A 12,990-nucleotide genomic window follows, 5' to 3' on the forward strand; every position below is an offset into this window, starting at 1 on the left:
AGCTCAGGAAGATAATGCGCGCCCAACTGAAACATAAGCCCATGTGCAATCGAAAACAAAAACAAATGTATACCACTCAGGGGATTATGACGCCATAGTGCTAACGTGCACTCTTGATTATGAACAAATTTCACCCGTAAAGGCTAGACATGCAGTTGACGTTAGAGGAGACGAAGTTGTCGATATATGTCTGCTGCGAAGCTTGGTTTCTAGAGCTAAACAAGTTAACCGACTTACCTCTGATTCAGTTGAGGACACAAATCGAGGCTGGAGGGACAGGGAAAAAAACACCCAAGATATGCATGGACAGACCAACCAGTTCCCAAAGACGAGGAACTTATAGATGAAACAAAAAATTACAGCAATTAAGTGACGTCTCTGATCATGAAGAGTTCATTAAAAATTTGAAAACAAACGGGACGGTTAGCTTTAGACGTACCATTAAAAATGATGGTACTGAACAACTATTTCATCCTCTCTATATGAGACATAAAAGTATGAATCAGGTAACGCAAAGAACAGTGAAGAAAGTGTGTACATCCATGGTTGTTTAAGTTAAGGGTTATACTGAACTGCAGAAATAACATGTTGCTATACGACCCCATTACGAATTGATTAAAAGCTGTAGTAAACGCATCACTAAAGGTAGTCTACGAAGCTGAAGTTGAAAACTCTCCTATCGAAGGGCGGGGCATGTTGTCATCATTGCTGGTGGACTTAAAGAGCCACAAAGTTTAAATGGAGCAAGGTGTAGGTCGAGGTTCCGTAAGCAGAATGCAACCAAACCATTAAAGATATTTGGGCTCATAGTAAAGGGCATGAGATACCGACATTTTTATAGGACTCGGCGAAGGTGTGGGATCCTTTGACAATGGTTAATAGGTGACAGGAAGGGCTGTAAGCGGTATTTTTGGATTAGCATCTAGGAACAAAAGTTGGGCGATTCGAAGAAAGATAACTCGTTATATGAGGGAGAGATGTTGAGTAAGGAGGAGTAAGCCAGTGATGTTTTAACTTTCGTGTGGCGTTAATACGTCTTTGTCCATCATGGCCATTACAGTTGTACACATAATTAAGGAGAAATGGAGTAGCTATCTGGACATTGACACATACATCATCCGGAAAAAAATAGCTATAGAAAAGATAAAGAGGTAAGGAAGAGTTTATAATGGTACAGTAAATCAATCACAGGTATTCGAATGATAATTCGAATAATAATTTTGAGATGCCTATCGAGTGAAAGAAAGAATCTAGTCGATAGCATAAAACGCCTATGCTTCGAAGGTTTCAGGGACCAACAGGAAAGACAGAGTACTGATGGGAAACTATAATGCCGTTATAGAGGCAAAGGTCAACCCGTAAAAAAAGTTATATTACTAAACATGATCATACTAACCTTTTCGTAGATCTAGATTATAAAGTGAAGAAAAAAATGATGGGTAACCAACCGCATGATATGACTAATCTCCCACATCACGCATCACCATTATTCCATACCTGTACTTTCTCTATGAAACTGAGGAAACTTATAAGATTTGGATAAAGAAATTGATGTTGCCACTTGGATGCAACACCCGAAACATGTTTTTTTACGGTTTAATATTAATTCCTTTTGTTCTAATTTAAATTTATGTTGAGTTTATACGCCTATTGTAAAGGCCATTGCAGGGCGACATGTAAATGTACGATTAACGTTATTACAGAGTAGAGTTTAACAAAGACTAACATTGTAAGCTTGAGAGGTTGACACTCACCAAAAAACAACGCCACAACTGATCAACGATCCAGAGGCAGTATGAACTTCCAGCATCGGTAGATATGGCAGCGGAAAAGCGACAGAAAAAGACGGAAAGAGTTAACGGAGATGCGAGTGTAATTACCACTCATGTTGTTGCAGTAGCAGACAATTTTAAGAAAGGTAGATAGGAGAGTCAGTGGAATGTGAAAACGGAACCAGGCATCAGGCATACACAGGGGCAGCAAGAATTTGGAAGAGCTGTTCGGCAGGAAGCGTATACTTGATATTGGATGCGTGAAACGAACTGCTGAAAGGGTGTGTTTTGGCAGTTGTGCCACAGCAAATCCTATAATTACCAGACACACATCATATCCTGATATAACAAATATCCTGGTAAACTGAATCTACAAATTTTGTATTTTAATACATTTTGCCATATACCAGGCCAGAGAAGAAAAAAATACAAGAGAGATGAGGGGAAGATGCGGCAAGAGCAGAAGAGAAGACCGTCAAGAAAAGGAGAAGAAAGAAGATGGGCTAGAAGCATGAAGAATTAACCTTCCCAAATCCCGCCCCAGAATTTTAGTCATGAGTATGAGACAACGATCACTGACCTACATTGGAACAATTTAACTGCATGTCGTATCCATACTGACAGCACATTTTTTCCCTGGAAATCTCAACAGCAATGTCCGAAGTAATCGACTCCAATGTTGAATTGATACAACTGCTACGGGGCGACACAAGCTGATATCTATGACCCATATAAGAGGCGTACCGATGCTCTGCTGAATCAGTCTGCTAATGAAGCTCATCTCTCATGGCACTTTCTATGGAGGTCGAACGTGACATTCTCCGAGTACACCCCCTAAGCCGTCGCAATCCCTGAATCCTTCAACCAAACGTCATCACTCGTCACGTTCTACAGACTGCGTCGTCGACAGTGACAAATAAATATATTGGTTTTATGTGACTGTGAATCACAGCCGATTAACAAAAAGCAAAAAATGTTCAGAATGTTGCGTCATGAGCAGTGCAATACCATTTAAGTGTCACCAAAAACTTTTTTGACATCGTAAAGGTGGACGACGCAGTATGGCATGACAATCTCATATCGAAACTATATTGTCAAATACCCTTACCGGACTGTCACGTGTAGCTGTTAAGATAGTTTTCTACAAGGAAAAAACTACGTTACAGTGGACAGCAAACGTTCATCGAGGGAAACACCAGAAGCAGGTATCCGACAGGGATCTGTTATCTCACCACTGCTGATCAGCGTACATATAAATGACCTACAAACGATCCTCTGGTGACCTGCAGTTTATCTGCCGACGGTACTGCATTTGTCATGTCGGGCCGCAAACAGGACCAGCTAATAAACAGAGCACAACGCCAAACAGATATCATGGAAGAGTGAGTGCAGTTCAACAAGATAACAATCAACCCCACGAAGACTGCTGCAGTGCTCTTTACTAAGAAGAGGATATCCCTTGGTCACACTCGACGAAATATCTGTGGATCATTCAGGGTAAGTCCCTGACCTTCACCACACATACACAGTAACGAAGAAGGACACCATGAAGATGGTACACACGCCGATACCATTCTTCACCAGCACTCATCTCAACGCCAAGAAGAAGTACCAACTCTGCAGATCGACAGTCCAGTCAAAACTCGTCTACCGCTGTGCAACGTGGCGAGTCACATGCGATAACAAATATGTTCACTCTAACCAGTACAGAACTTGTGCCTAAGTGTTCGCTGGGTACTCCTCAATGGATGAGAATCGGGGAGCTACACGAAGTTCTAAAGGAGATATACCCGCACGAAAAAATAACAGACTATGCCACAAAGCTCTTTAACAAAGTGAACCACTGAAGAGACGAAATACTGCAGCTCCGGCTAATAGGCACCATTCAACTCCAGCGCTTGCATAAGTACAAAGAGCCACAGGCCTTGTGTGGTGTGCGTACTGTAAGACCTTCGGTACACACACCATCAGATTATTTGACTTGTCGCTCTAACGAAGTAGGCGAGCGTCAGCAATATGTCTCTTGGTCTTATCGTGGCGTGTTTATCTTCTGCTGTTAGGTCAGACGATAGAAATGCCACTTGCACGCTTAGAGTAGCAGACTGACAGTGACCAACTTTAAACAGAACTTGATTAATTTTCACACACATTTATTAAACTAATAAAAAGCATAGACATTGCGTAACTTGATTCTGGATGCTATTTACAATTGACAATCTGAAGTTCCTTTGGTCTTGGTACATTAATCTTATTCTCACATATATCTGATACTTGACAAAGTGTCTATACATTTATCTTCATGGCTATGTACAGGAATATGATAATCGTATTAGGTGCAGACTGAAACTTGACTATAGACTGGTACAGACTAATGCAGACTGGTACAGACTGGTGCAGACAAATGCAAGTTGTGTACGCGCTGACTACGCGGAACTATGTACACAACAAAGTTCTAAAGGAGATATACCTGCACGAAAAAATAACAGACTATGCCACAAAGCTCTTTAACAAAGTGAACCACTGAAGAGACAAAATACTGCAGCTCCGGCTAATAGGCACCGTTCAACTCCAGCGCTTCCATAAGTACCAAGAGCCACAGGCCTCGGTCCACTGACACCCGCCATAAGTTTGTGCACCAGTCATTAAAAAGTTGCGTGTACCACAGCTCGTGGAACGAATTAAGAAAAGGTCCCTACAATACCAAATACTCATATTGTAATGAAAGAACGTCCCTAATTAGAGGACCAAAGGATCCGATGAGGGTCCAGCTACCTCACAAAGTGTAAAGTAAATTGTTAGATAAAGAGATATAAACATGTGAGTACATATCACACACCGAGAATAAACTCCAGCCTGTGGTCCACTACTGACAACAAAAAAAAAGAAAAAGAGAAATTAGGAGGTATCCCGTGACTTTCGTCGCCTCAGTGTAAAGCTCCACACAACACAGTATAATACGCGACACGCGGTGACTATGTGAGGATGTTGACGACTTCGCTTCTGCCGTAGCGCTTGGCCAGGTCGAACGGCGTCTTGCCGGAGTGGTCGGTGGCGGTGGGGTCGGCACCGAGCTGCAGCAGTGCGCGCACCACTTCCGCGTGGCCCAGCTGCGCGGCGCAGTGCAGCGGTGTGCCGCCGGACGCCCCCGGTGCGTCGAGGTGTGCGTGTGCGGCCGCCAGCAAGCAGGCGGGCGAGACGCGCCGCATCCAGGCCGCCTTGTGCAGCGGCGTGTCCCCGCAGCGGTCCCGCGCGTCCACGTCGGCCCCGGCGCGCAGCAGACTCGCCACGACCAGGTCGTGGCCCAGCGCCGCCGCGCAGTGCAGCGCCGTCCAGCCCGCCGCGTTCCGCGCGTCCACCGGCGCGCCCGCTGCCAGCAGTCTCCGCACGTCTTCCGCGCTGCCTCGGATCGCCGCCTCGTGCAGCTGCGGCATCCTGTCCGACGACTCCTGCGCTTCACGCGCCGACCTGTGGGAACACCGATCTTCTCTAACGTTTGCAGTAATTACTACAGCCAGAAGGGAGACAGGAAGAAGAACGGGGGCTTAATGTCCCGCCTACGACGAGTTTACTAGAGTGCGCACGGTAGTGGAAGCAGGTTACCCGGACACTGGATGACAGCGTGAGACAGCTGGAAACAGAGTGAAGAATATTGACGTGTTGCTGGCCGGCTCACTACACTGCGGTAACGGCAGCGCATGCACACCGGTTGGTGTGTGGTGTATCTCAATCGATTTTAAAGAAAGTATTCCATGAAAAATTATTTGTTTCGCATCTTACAGTCCGTTCGTCGCCTTCCTATCGTTTTCGTTAATCATCGTTGTGATTGCAATATTTCAAAACTAATTAACTTGCCACACGAAATTCGAATAGTTTGCAATGGAAAATAGGAGTCTCTATGACTTTAGGTTTGGTTCGTGTTAAGTCACAGATTCCTGCTCATGAAATATAAATAACATATTATATTTTTCCTTAAACTTGGGAGGAGATCATATTTATGTCTCTGCTCCAGAAAACTGAACGTATGTGACGCACTCACTCTTTCCCGCGTGCGCAAATCGGACAGCTATTCGCAACATATGTCGTATCCCATAAATTGCTTATGTTACCTTGTAAGAGGTATTCTCCGTTACTAAAAATCATTTTATATAGGACCGATGTGGGCATAGTATAATTTCTGAACTTTGATCGGATGTGGACAGTGGACGCTATACATCTCTGGAAAGCTATATTGTGCGTGTATCTGTCCACTTCTAAGACAAAAAAAATTACCGAGCAGTACTTTCCAGATCAAATGAAAGGAGAACAATTGTAACTTCATGAAATTAGAAGTACCAGAGTTTAAGAATTGGGAAACTATAGTGGAGGATATTTGTGAAGGGAAGAGAGATAAGATGCGTAAGATCGATACACTCTCATTAAGACACTATTTGAACCGCAGTTGGACGTCAACAGAAGTTTACCATACGTTACGTAAAGTAGGGACATCAAGTAGCAAGTCGGATCACGGATTAAACATGTGATGGATCTATTTGAGACTGCGCCAAGAGGCACAAGCCCTGATGCTAAAGGAAGCTTTCCAGCATACGTAAGTGGTAACTTCGTGTGGGAACCTATAAGAGAAATCGAACATTAAAGTGTTTACGTGTTGAAGGAGCCAGCAAATGGAACTATCCCGAACGGATCTTATAGGTCAGCCGCGACTTAGAACGGTATATAAGCAAGAAAGAGATTCTGAGAGAGGATTCGGGGGGAGCAGTAGTTCGATCGACTAGCGAGTGGCCGCTTTGAGGACCCACCGTGTAGTTACGCCAGGCAGCAGTAGCACAAGTATGCAGAAGTAATATTCTCAGCGAGAAGTCGGTGATCAGATCTGGTGACACGCACATCAACTGCGAGATAAGTAATCATTATTTATTCTGGGGGAATAGCTTTGAACATTGGCAATCTGTCTTTGTCTCAAGGAGTAGATAGCATTGGTAGTTTCGTAATTAACAAGAACAATTTACGGAATAGTAATTGTCTCTTGCAAGCTTAGGCGAGTGGCCTGTTGGTATGAATAAACTGAGTCTGACATTTATTAAAGAAGAGGTTAGGAACTGGCTCCTCTTTTATAAGTTATCAAAGAGATAACAAATGAATTACTTAAATAAATACTTAACTCTTCAGCATACTCATCCTGCCATTAATCCTAAAAGATCACCACTGCAACCAATAACCACCCAGTTCTACCTCGGAGAACTTTCTCCCTCTCATCTCCGATAACAAAGGTGGACAGCCCAACAACCCTCAGATTGTCGTCAACGTTCCTATTGCACTACAAAACTGTGCTGTGACGCGACATATCACACAGAGACACTGTTTTAAGCAAGTAGTTTTCTCGTTTACGGTCCGATACCATAGTTTATCGTAGAGAAACCTACAAGAAGGATGTATGTCATGCGCTGGAAATATATTTCTTACATTGGAATATTAACAGCGCTGCATTCTACATGACTGATAAGGTAAGAAACTCAAGCGATCTAACGTTATAGCCTGTTTTAAGTGCGCAACGTTGTAGCCTTAGGAGTGCATGTGTTTATCTTCTCTATTACCAATACCTTCCAGGTACTGATCCTAGACTCTAGAACCATACTTTAAAGTTGATAGCGTAGTTGATTCACGTAAAATCCTTCGAACTCCATCTATCTGGAGCTCCATCATACATAAAAATCACCCTTTTCTTGTTATTCTTAACCATCTGCTAGTACATCACAACACTTTCAAATCTGTTACTATACACCGATAAGGGATGCTAACATCCTCGACATGGGAGCATATGGCGAAATCTTGTGTACTTGGATGGGCGAGGACTCGGTTAGCTCCATTCATTCACGAGACACTAAGACTAAGGAAATGTTACCAGTGTGGAAAGATAGGACATGTATCCAAACATTGTCGTAGTAATACGCAAGTCAGGTGGGTACCACCACCCAACAAAGTGCAAGAAACGCGTAAATTTCAAATTTATTGTTACTACTGTGATAAACCTGGGCATACGGATGCACCATGTGAGAAGATAATTATATACCAAAAATGTAGAAGGAGAAGACACAGGGTAAAAGACTGTTGAAGTCCCAGTAATAAATATGGGCATACAATGTTTAAAGGTGGAGAAAACCGCGGAAGACAACCAGGGGAATGGCCGGGAAATGAAGCAGGTGGCACCCAAAGCAGTCGCACGTAACCACCGTTAAATGGCCCAAAGTGTGGGTAGTAGACTGCAAGGCAGAAAATGAAATAATTACGATATACTGCAAAGAATTCGGTACGAGGTTAAAGTTTTTAATCGACACAGATGCTCATATAAGTCTGCTCAAGGAAGAAGCAATAACCGTGGAAATACCTGTGAATTATAGAGAAATAAAAAGACTGAAAGGGGTTACAGAAGGTACAATGAACACAATGGGCATAGCGGAATTGAATTTAAGACTAAACGGAAAAGTGTTGGGTAAGCAGACTTTCCATGTATTACGCAAGGGAACAGATGTTCCATATGATGGACTATTAGGAAGAGATTTTCTACAACGGCAGAGAGCTATAATCGATTACCACAGGAGACAACACAGAGTGAATGGGCATGACATTCCGTTAGTAACAGAAGCAGAAGGACAGCAAGGCGGGGCCAAGGGCACGTTACCAGGACGATATGGAGCTGACAACAGAATTACGTAAGTTCAAGGGAGCATTAGCTGTGGACGGACAGATAAGAGGTAAACAGTACGGCACGTTAAGGTCACAGCATAGAAGGACACCAGATCTGGAGCTCCCGCAACGCAAACTTACGGAAATAATCGGACCTAGGGAAGAAAGAGTAATGATAATTAGATTAGCTGAACACAAAAAAAAAAAAACTCCCGAGGGAGGAGATGTAATAATACCGAAACAAGAAGTACTTAAAGGTGTGTACATTCCAGAAGCAATAGTGAAAAACATTCAAGGGAAATGTATTATTAATATGTTAAATACCAATGAAGTAAAATGTGATGTGAGTTCTGTATGCTTAAGCACAGAACCATTATATGTGGAAGCAACAGTAAGGAGGGTAAACGAAACGCCAGAATAGGTAATGGATTACAAGAATCGTACTGCACAGGTTAGAGACGCATTACGAGTGGATCATTTAAATGAGGAAGAGAAATATGAAGCGAAAAAACTGTCTAGTGAGTACTGTGATGTCTTCCATTTAAAAGGAGATAAGCTACCATTTACAGAGATCGGAGAACACAGTCTTCCGATACTGCCAGAGCATTCAGGAAAAGTAATCAATGTCAGACCATATAGAATACCAGAATCCCAGAAAGAAGCATTACGAGAGTACGTAGAAGAAATGTTATCAGACGTTATTATTGTAGAAAGCCAAAGTCAATGGAATGCGCCGATTCTATTAATCCCTAAGAAAGTAGGTACCGTGACGGATTATCGTAAAGTAAACGAGATTTCAGTAGGGGAAGCATTCCCGATCCCGAATACATCGGAAATATTAGAACAGCTAGGAAAACCAAGTACTTTTCGACATTGGATTTAGCCAGCGGATATCACCAGATAATAATGGAGCCCAAAGACATAGAGAAAACAGCGTTCAGCGCTAATTATGAACACTATAAGAGAATGCCTATGGGTTTAAAAGGAGCGCCTAGTACGTTTCAGAGATTAATGAACGTAGTGTTATCAGGATTACAAGGAACCAAGAGTTTAGTGTATTTAAACAACGTGATATGTTATGGAAGTTCGCTAAAAGAACATAATGAAAAAAATGGTTCAAATGGCTCTGAGCACTATGGGAGTTAACTTCTGAGGTCATCAGTCCCCTAGAATTTAGAACTACTTAAACCTAACTAACCTAAGGACATCACACACATCCATGCCCGTGGCAGGATTCGAACCTGCGACCGTAGCGGTCGCGCGGTTCCAGACTGTAGCGCCTAGAACGGCTCGGCCACTCCGGCCGGCAAATAATGAAAAATTAAGAGAGATTTTTGATAGATTACGAGAACACAGGCTGAAGTTACAGCCAGACAAATGTGAATTTTTACGAACCGAAGTCATATTTTTGGGGCATAAGATAACAGATGAAGGAGTACAGCCAGATGAGCGGAATGTAGAAAAAGTAAAGAAATTCCCAGTACCAAAGACAAAGAAGGAATTGAAAGGATACCTAGGTCTCGTAGCATACTATCGCAAATTTCTAAAGGATTTCAATGAAATTGCAGCACCTTTACATAAATTATTAAAGGATGACGAACAACATGAATGGGGAAGGGCACAGCAAGAAGCATTTGAAGAATTAAAAGAAAGATTAATCAATCCTCCCATTCTGGAGTATCCTGATTTCGACAAACCTTTTATTATTACGACAGGCGCAAGTGGAATAGCACTTGGTGCAATACTGTCACAAGGGAACATTGTAAGCGACCTACCGTACGCCTCCAGAACATTAAATAAAGCAGAAGGAAATTATTCAGCCACTGAGCTGAAATGTTATGCATTAGCATGGGCAACGAAACAATTTCGACCATATGTGTATGGAAGAGAATTTGAAATAGTAACAGATCACAAGCCTTTAACATGGATTTTTAGTGTGAATGATCCATCATCCAGGTTCTTAAAATCGAGATTAAAATTAGAAGAATATACATACGAGATTGTATATAAGCCGGGAAGATTAAATGCCAATGCAGATGCCTTAAGCAGAATAAGGTACAGCGATGAAGATGCACAGGTAATCGAAAAACAAGAGCCAGTTAGAAGAATAAATGAGGACACGGAATTAAATGAAGACACCACAGAGCTAAGCGAGGAACAAAAGGCCGACATTATGAAGGAAGTACATGACAATCCATTACGTGGATATCAAGGAATACATAGGACACTGGATCGTTTAAAAAGATATGGTACATGGAAAGGAATGAAAAAAAGATATTGAAAAGAATATTAGAACATGTGATAAGTGCCAACGGAATAAATGTACGCAGGGAAAAACAAAATTGCCATTAGTTATTACGGACATGGCAGAAACTGTGTTTGATAAATGTTATATGGATGTAATTGGTCCATTAGACAAAACCATGGAAGGGAACAGATATATTTTGACGTTTTAGGACGATTTAAGCAAGTTTACAGAATCAATTCCAACAGAGAGACAAGATGCGGTTACAATAGCCGAGAAGTTCGTAGAAGAAGTTATTTTGAAGTTTAGTATTCCTTCACTATTATTAACAGATCAAGGATCAAATTTGCTAAGTCAAGTGTTCAAGAGAATATGCAAATTATTAAGGATAAAGAAGATACAAACGACCGCATTTCATCTGCAGACAAATGGAACATTGGAACGAACACACAGGAGCTTAGTAGAGTATCTAAGGCACATCATCAAGGAAGATCATAGTGATTGGGACAAGTGGATATCGTATAGTTGTTTTGTATTTAATACGACACCACACAGCAGTACACAGGGTATGCCCTGTTTGAATTAATGTTCGGAAGAACAGTGAACGTACAAGGAATGTGCAAAAGGAAACAGCCACAATAGGATATGATTACGACGATTATGTATACAAAGTCAAAGCTAGGATGCAAGAAGCGCGACGAGTAGTGAGAGAAAAAATAAGAGGGGCCAAAGAAATAGGCAAGGTGCATTATGACAAAACAGAGCATCAGAGAGCTTTTCAAATAGGCGACAGAGTGTTATTGCATGACGAAATAATACGACGTGGGAGATCAAAAAAGTTAGATTCTCAGTTCAGAGGCCCATATGAGATAGTGGAAGTGGAACTGCCCAATATAATCATAAAGACGAAAAGGCGACAGGAATTGAATGTGCGTGCAAATAGATTAAAACCATATTACTGAAGAAGCTAGACAGGTAACATCAAGATTTCTATTACAGACCCATCAGGATGGCATCAATCCTAATGACGTGGATTCTAATTATCATCAATGGATGGTTGGTTTGCAGTTGCCACGGGCAAGGAAATATGGATGGACTTGTGAAGATTAATCAGATAAGAGTATCACCAGGAATATATTACCATCACAGAGGCGACCTTGAAATTACGAGTACAACATGGAAATTGGTAACACATTCTCACTCTAGTTCCAGTTGTTCTTTATCTATGAATTTATCAATATCTTCCAATTTCTTGCCCACTACTCTTAAATCGTCTAAATTGGAAGTGAAGTGTTTTAGTGGTAAGTCAGATTGTATTTTTGATTCATTAATTTTTGTTTCCATTTCCATACAACAATCTAGATTCAAATTCAAATTTGGGATTACGTCTCTTTGTAGTATACTTTGTCTGTATTACTTTGTCTGCTTGAATATACACATGTGATCCATAACCTTTACAATTTTTCTTAAACGCTAATATACCTATTCCAGTTAATTTAATAACGTTTGCTGGATATGGGCTACACAGAACTGTCATGGGTTCCTCCTTAACGATTACATGTAACCACTCTTTAGTACTTCAACTAGTCTTTAAACTTCTTTCTAATGAAATCATTTTCTTGGCACAATTAGTTGGTATATGACTGACTTGTAACAATTTTACCCCACAATCTTCTTGATTGTACATGGAAATTAATCCAAACGTTTGCTCACTTATCTTTCTTTGTGCATCTAAATCTTTACAATTTAGCTCGTCCCATGATAACTTAGCATATAGTTTCTTAGAGCTATCTCCTAGTAAGTATTCCTTTTCAGGTTGATCTGCACCTGAAGTTAATTTAATTGGTACTGGCAATATTTTGTACGGACTAAAAAACTTTGTTTTCAATAAGTGGTATACTAATAACATATCACAATATTTCATTAGTTACGAATACATCGAGAGCCATAATTTTCGATAACATATATCCACATTCTTCCATTAAGGGGCTCGGGAATTTGACTTCTCTTAAGTCAAGTTGGATTTCTCTCAGATACGTGACAATTTGTACTGGATTAACAATATGAGGCGCAAGAATACCCTTTTGCGCATAAATTATTGCACTTACAAATCCTTCATATTCCCTACATATTTCAACAGATACCATTTGTAATTGTAAGAGTTATTCATTGAATTAGATGACAAATTTCACGCTGTAATAAAAGGGTAGGATTAAAAATGATACATCAGTGCAAAGAGAGACTGGAACAGTTAAACATTAGTCAAGTAAAGTGTAATATGTTGACTAACGG

At 41.2% G+C, this 12,990-nt stretch overlaps 1 protein-coding gene across 1 annotated transcript in view; it reads right to left on the reverse strand.

Moving 5' to 3' along the window:
* Positions 1–4,744: 4,744 nt before the first annotated feature.
* LOC124556075 (speckle-type POZ protein-like) overlaps positions 4,745–12,990 on the reverse strand; it is a 66,961-nt gene continuing 58,715 nt past the window's right edge. Inside the window, exon 3 of the mRNA XM_047130102.1 lies at positions 4,745–5,237. Coding sequence (XP_046986058.1) covers positions 4,745–5,237 — 493 coding nt within the window. The remainder of the gene's footprint in view (positions 5,238–12,990) is intronic.

The sequence above is a fragment of the Schistocerca americana genome, chromosome X (assembly GCF_021461395.2).
Source record: "Schistocerca americana isolate TAMUIC-IGC-003095 chromosome X, iqSchAmer2.1, whole genome shotgun sequence".
Taxonomy (NCBI): Eukaryota; Metazoa; Arthropoda; class Insecta; order Orthoptera; family Acrididae; genus Schistocerca; species Schistocerca americana.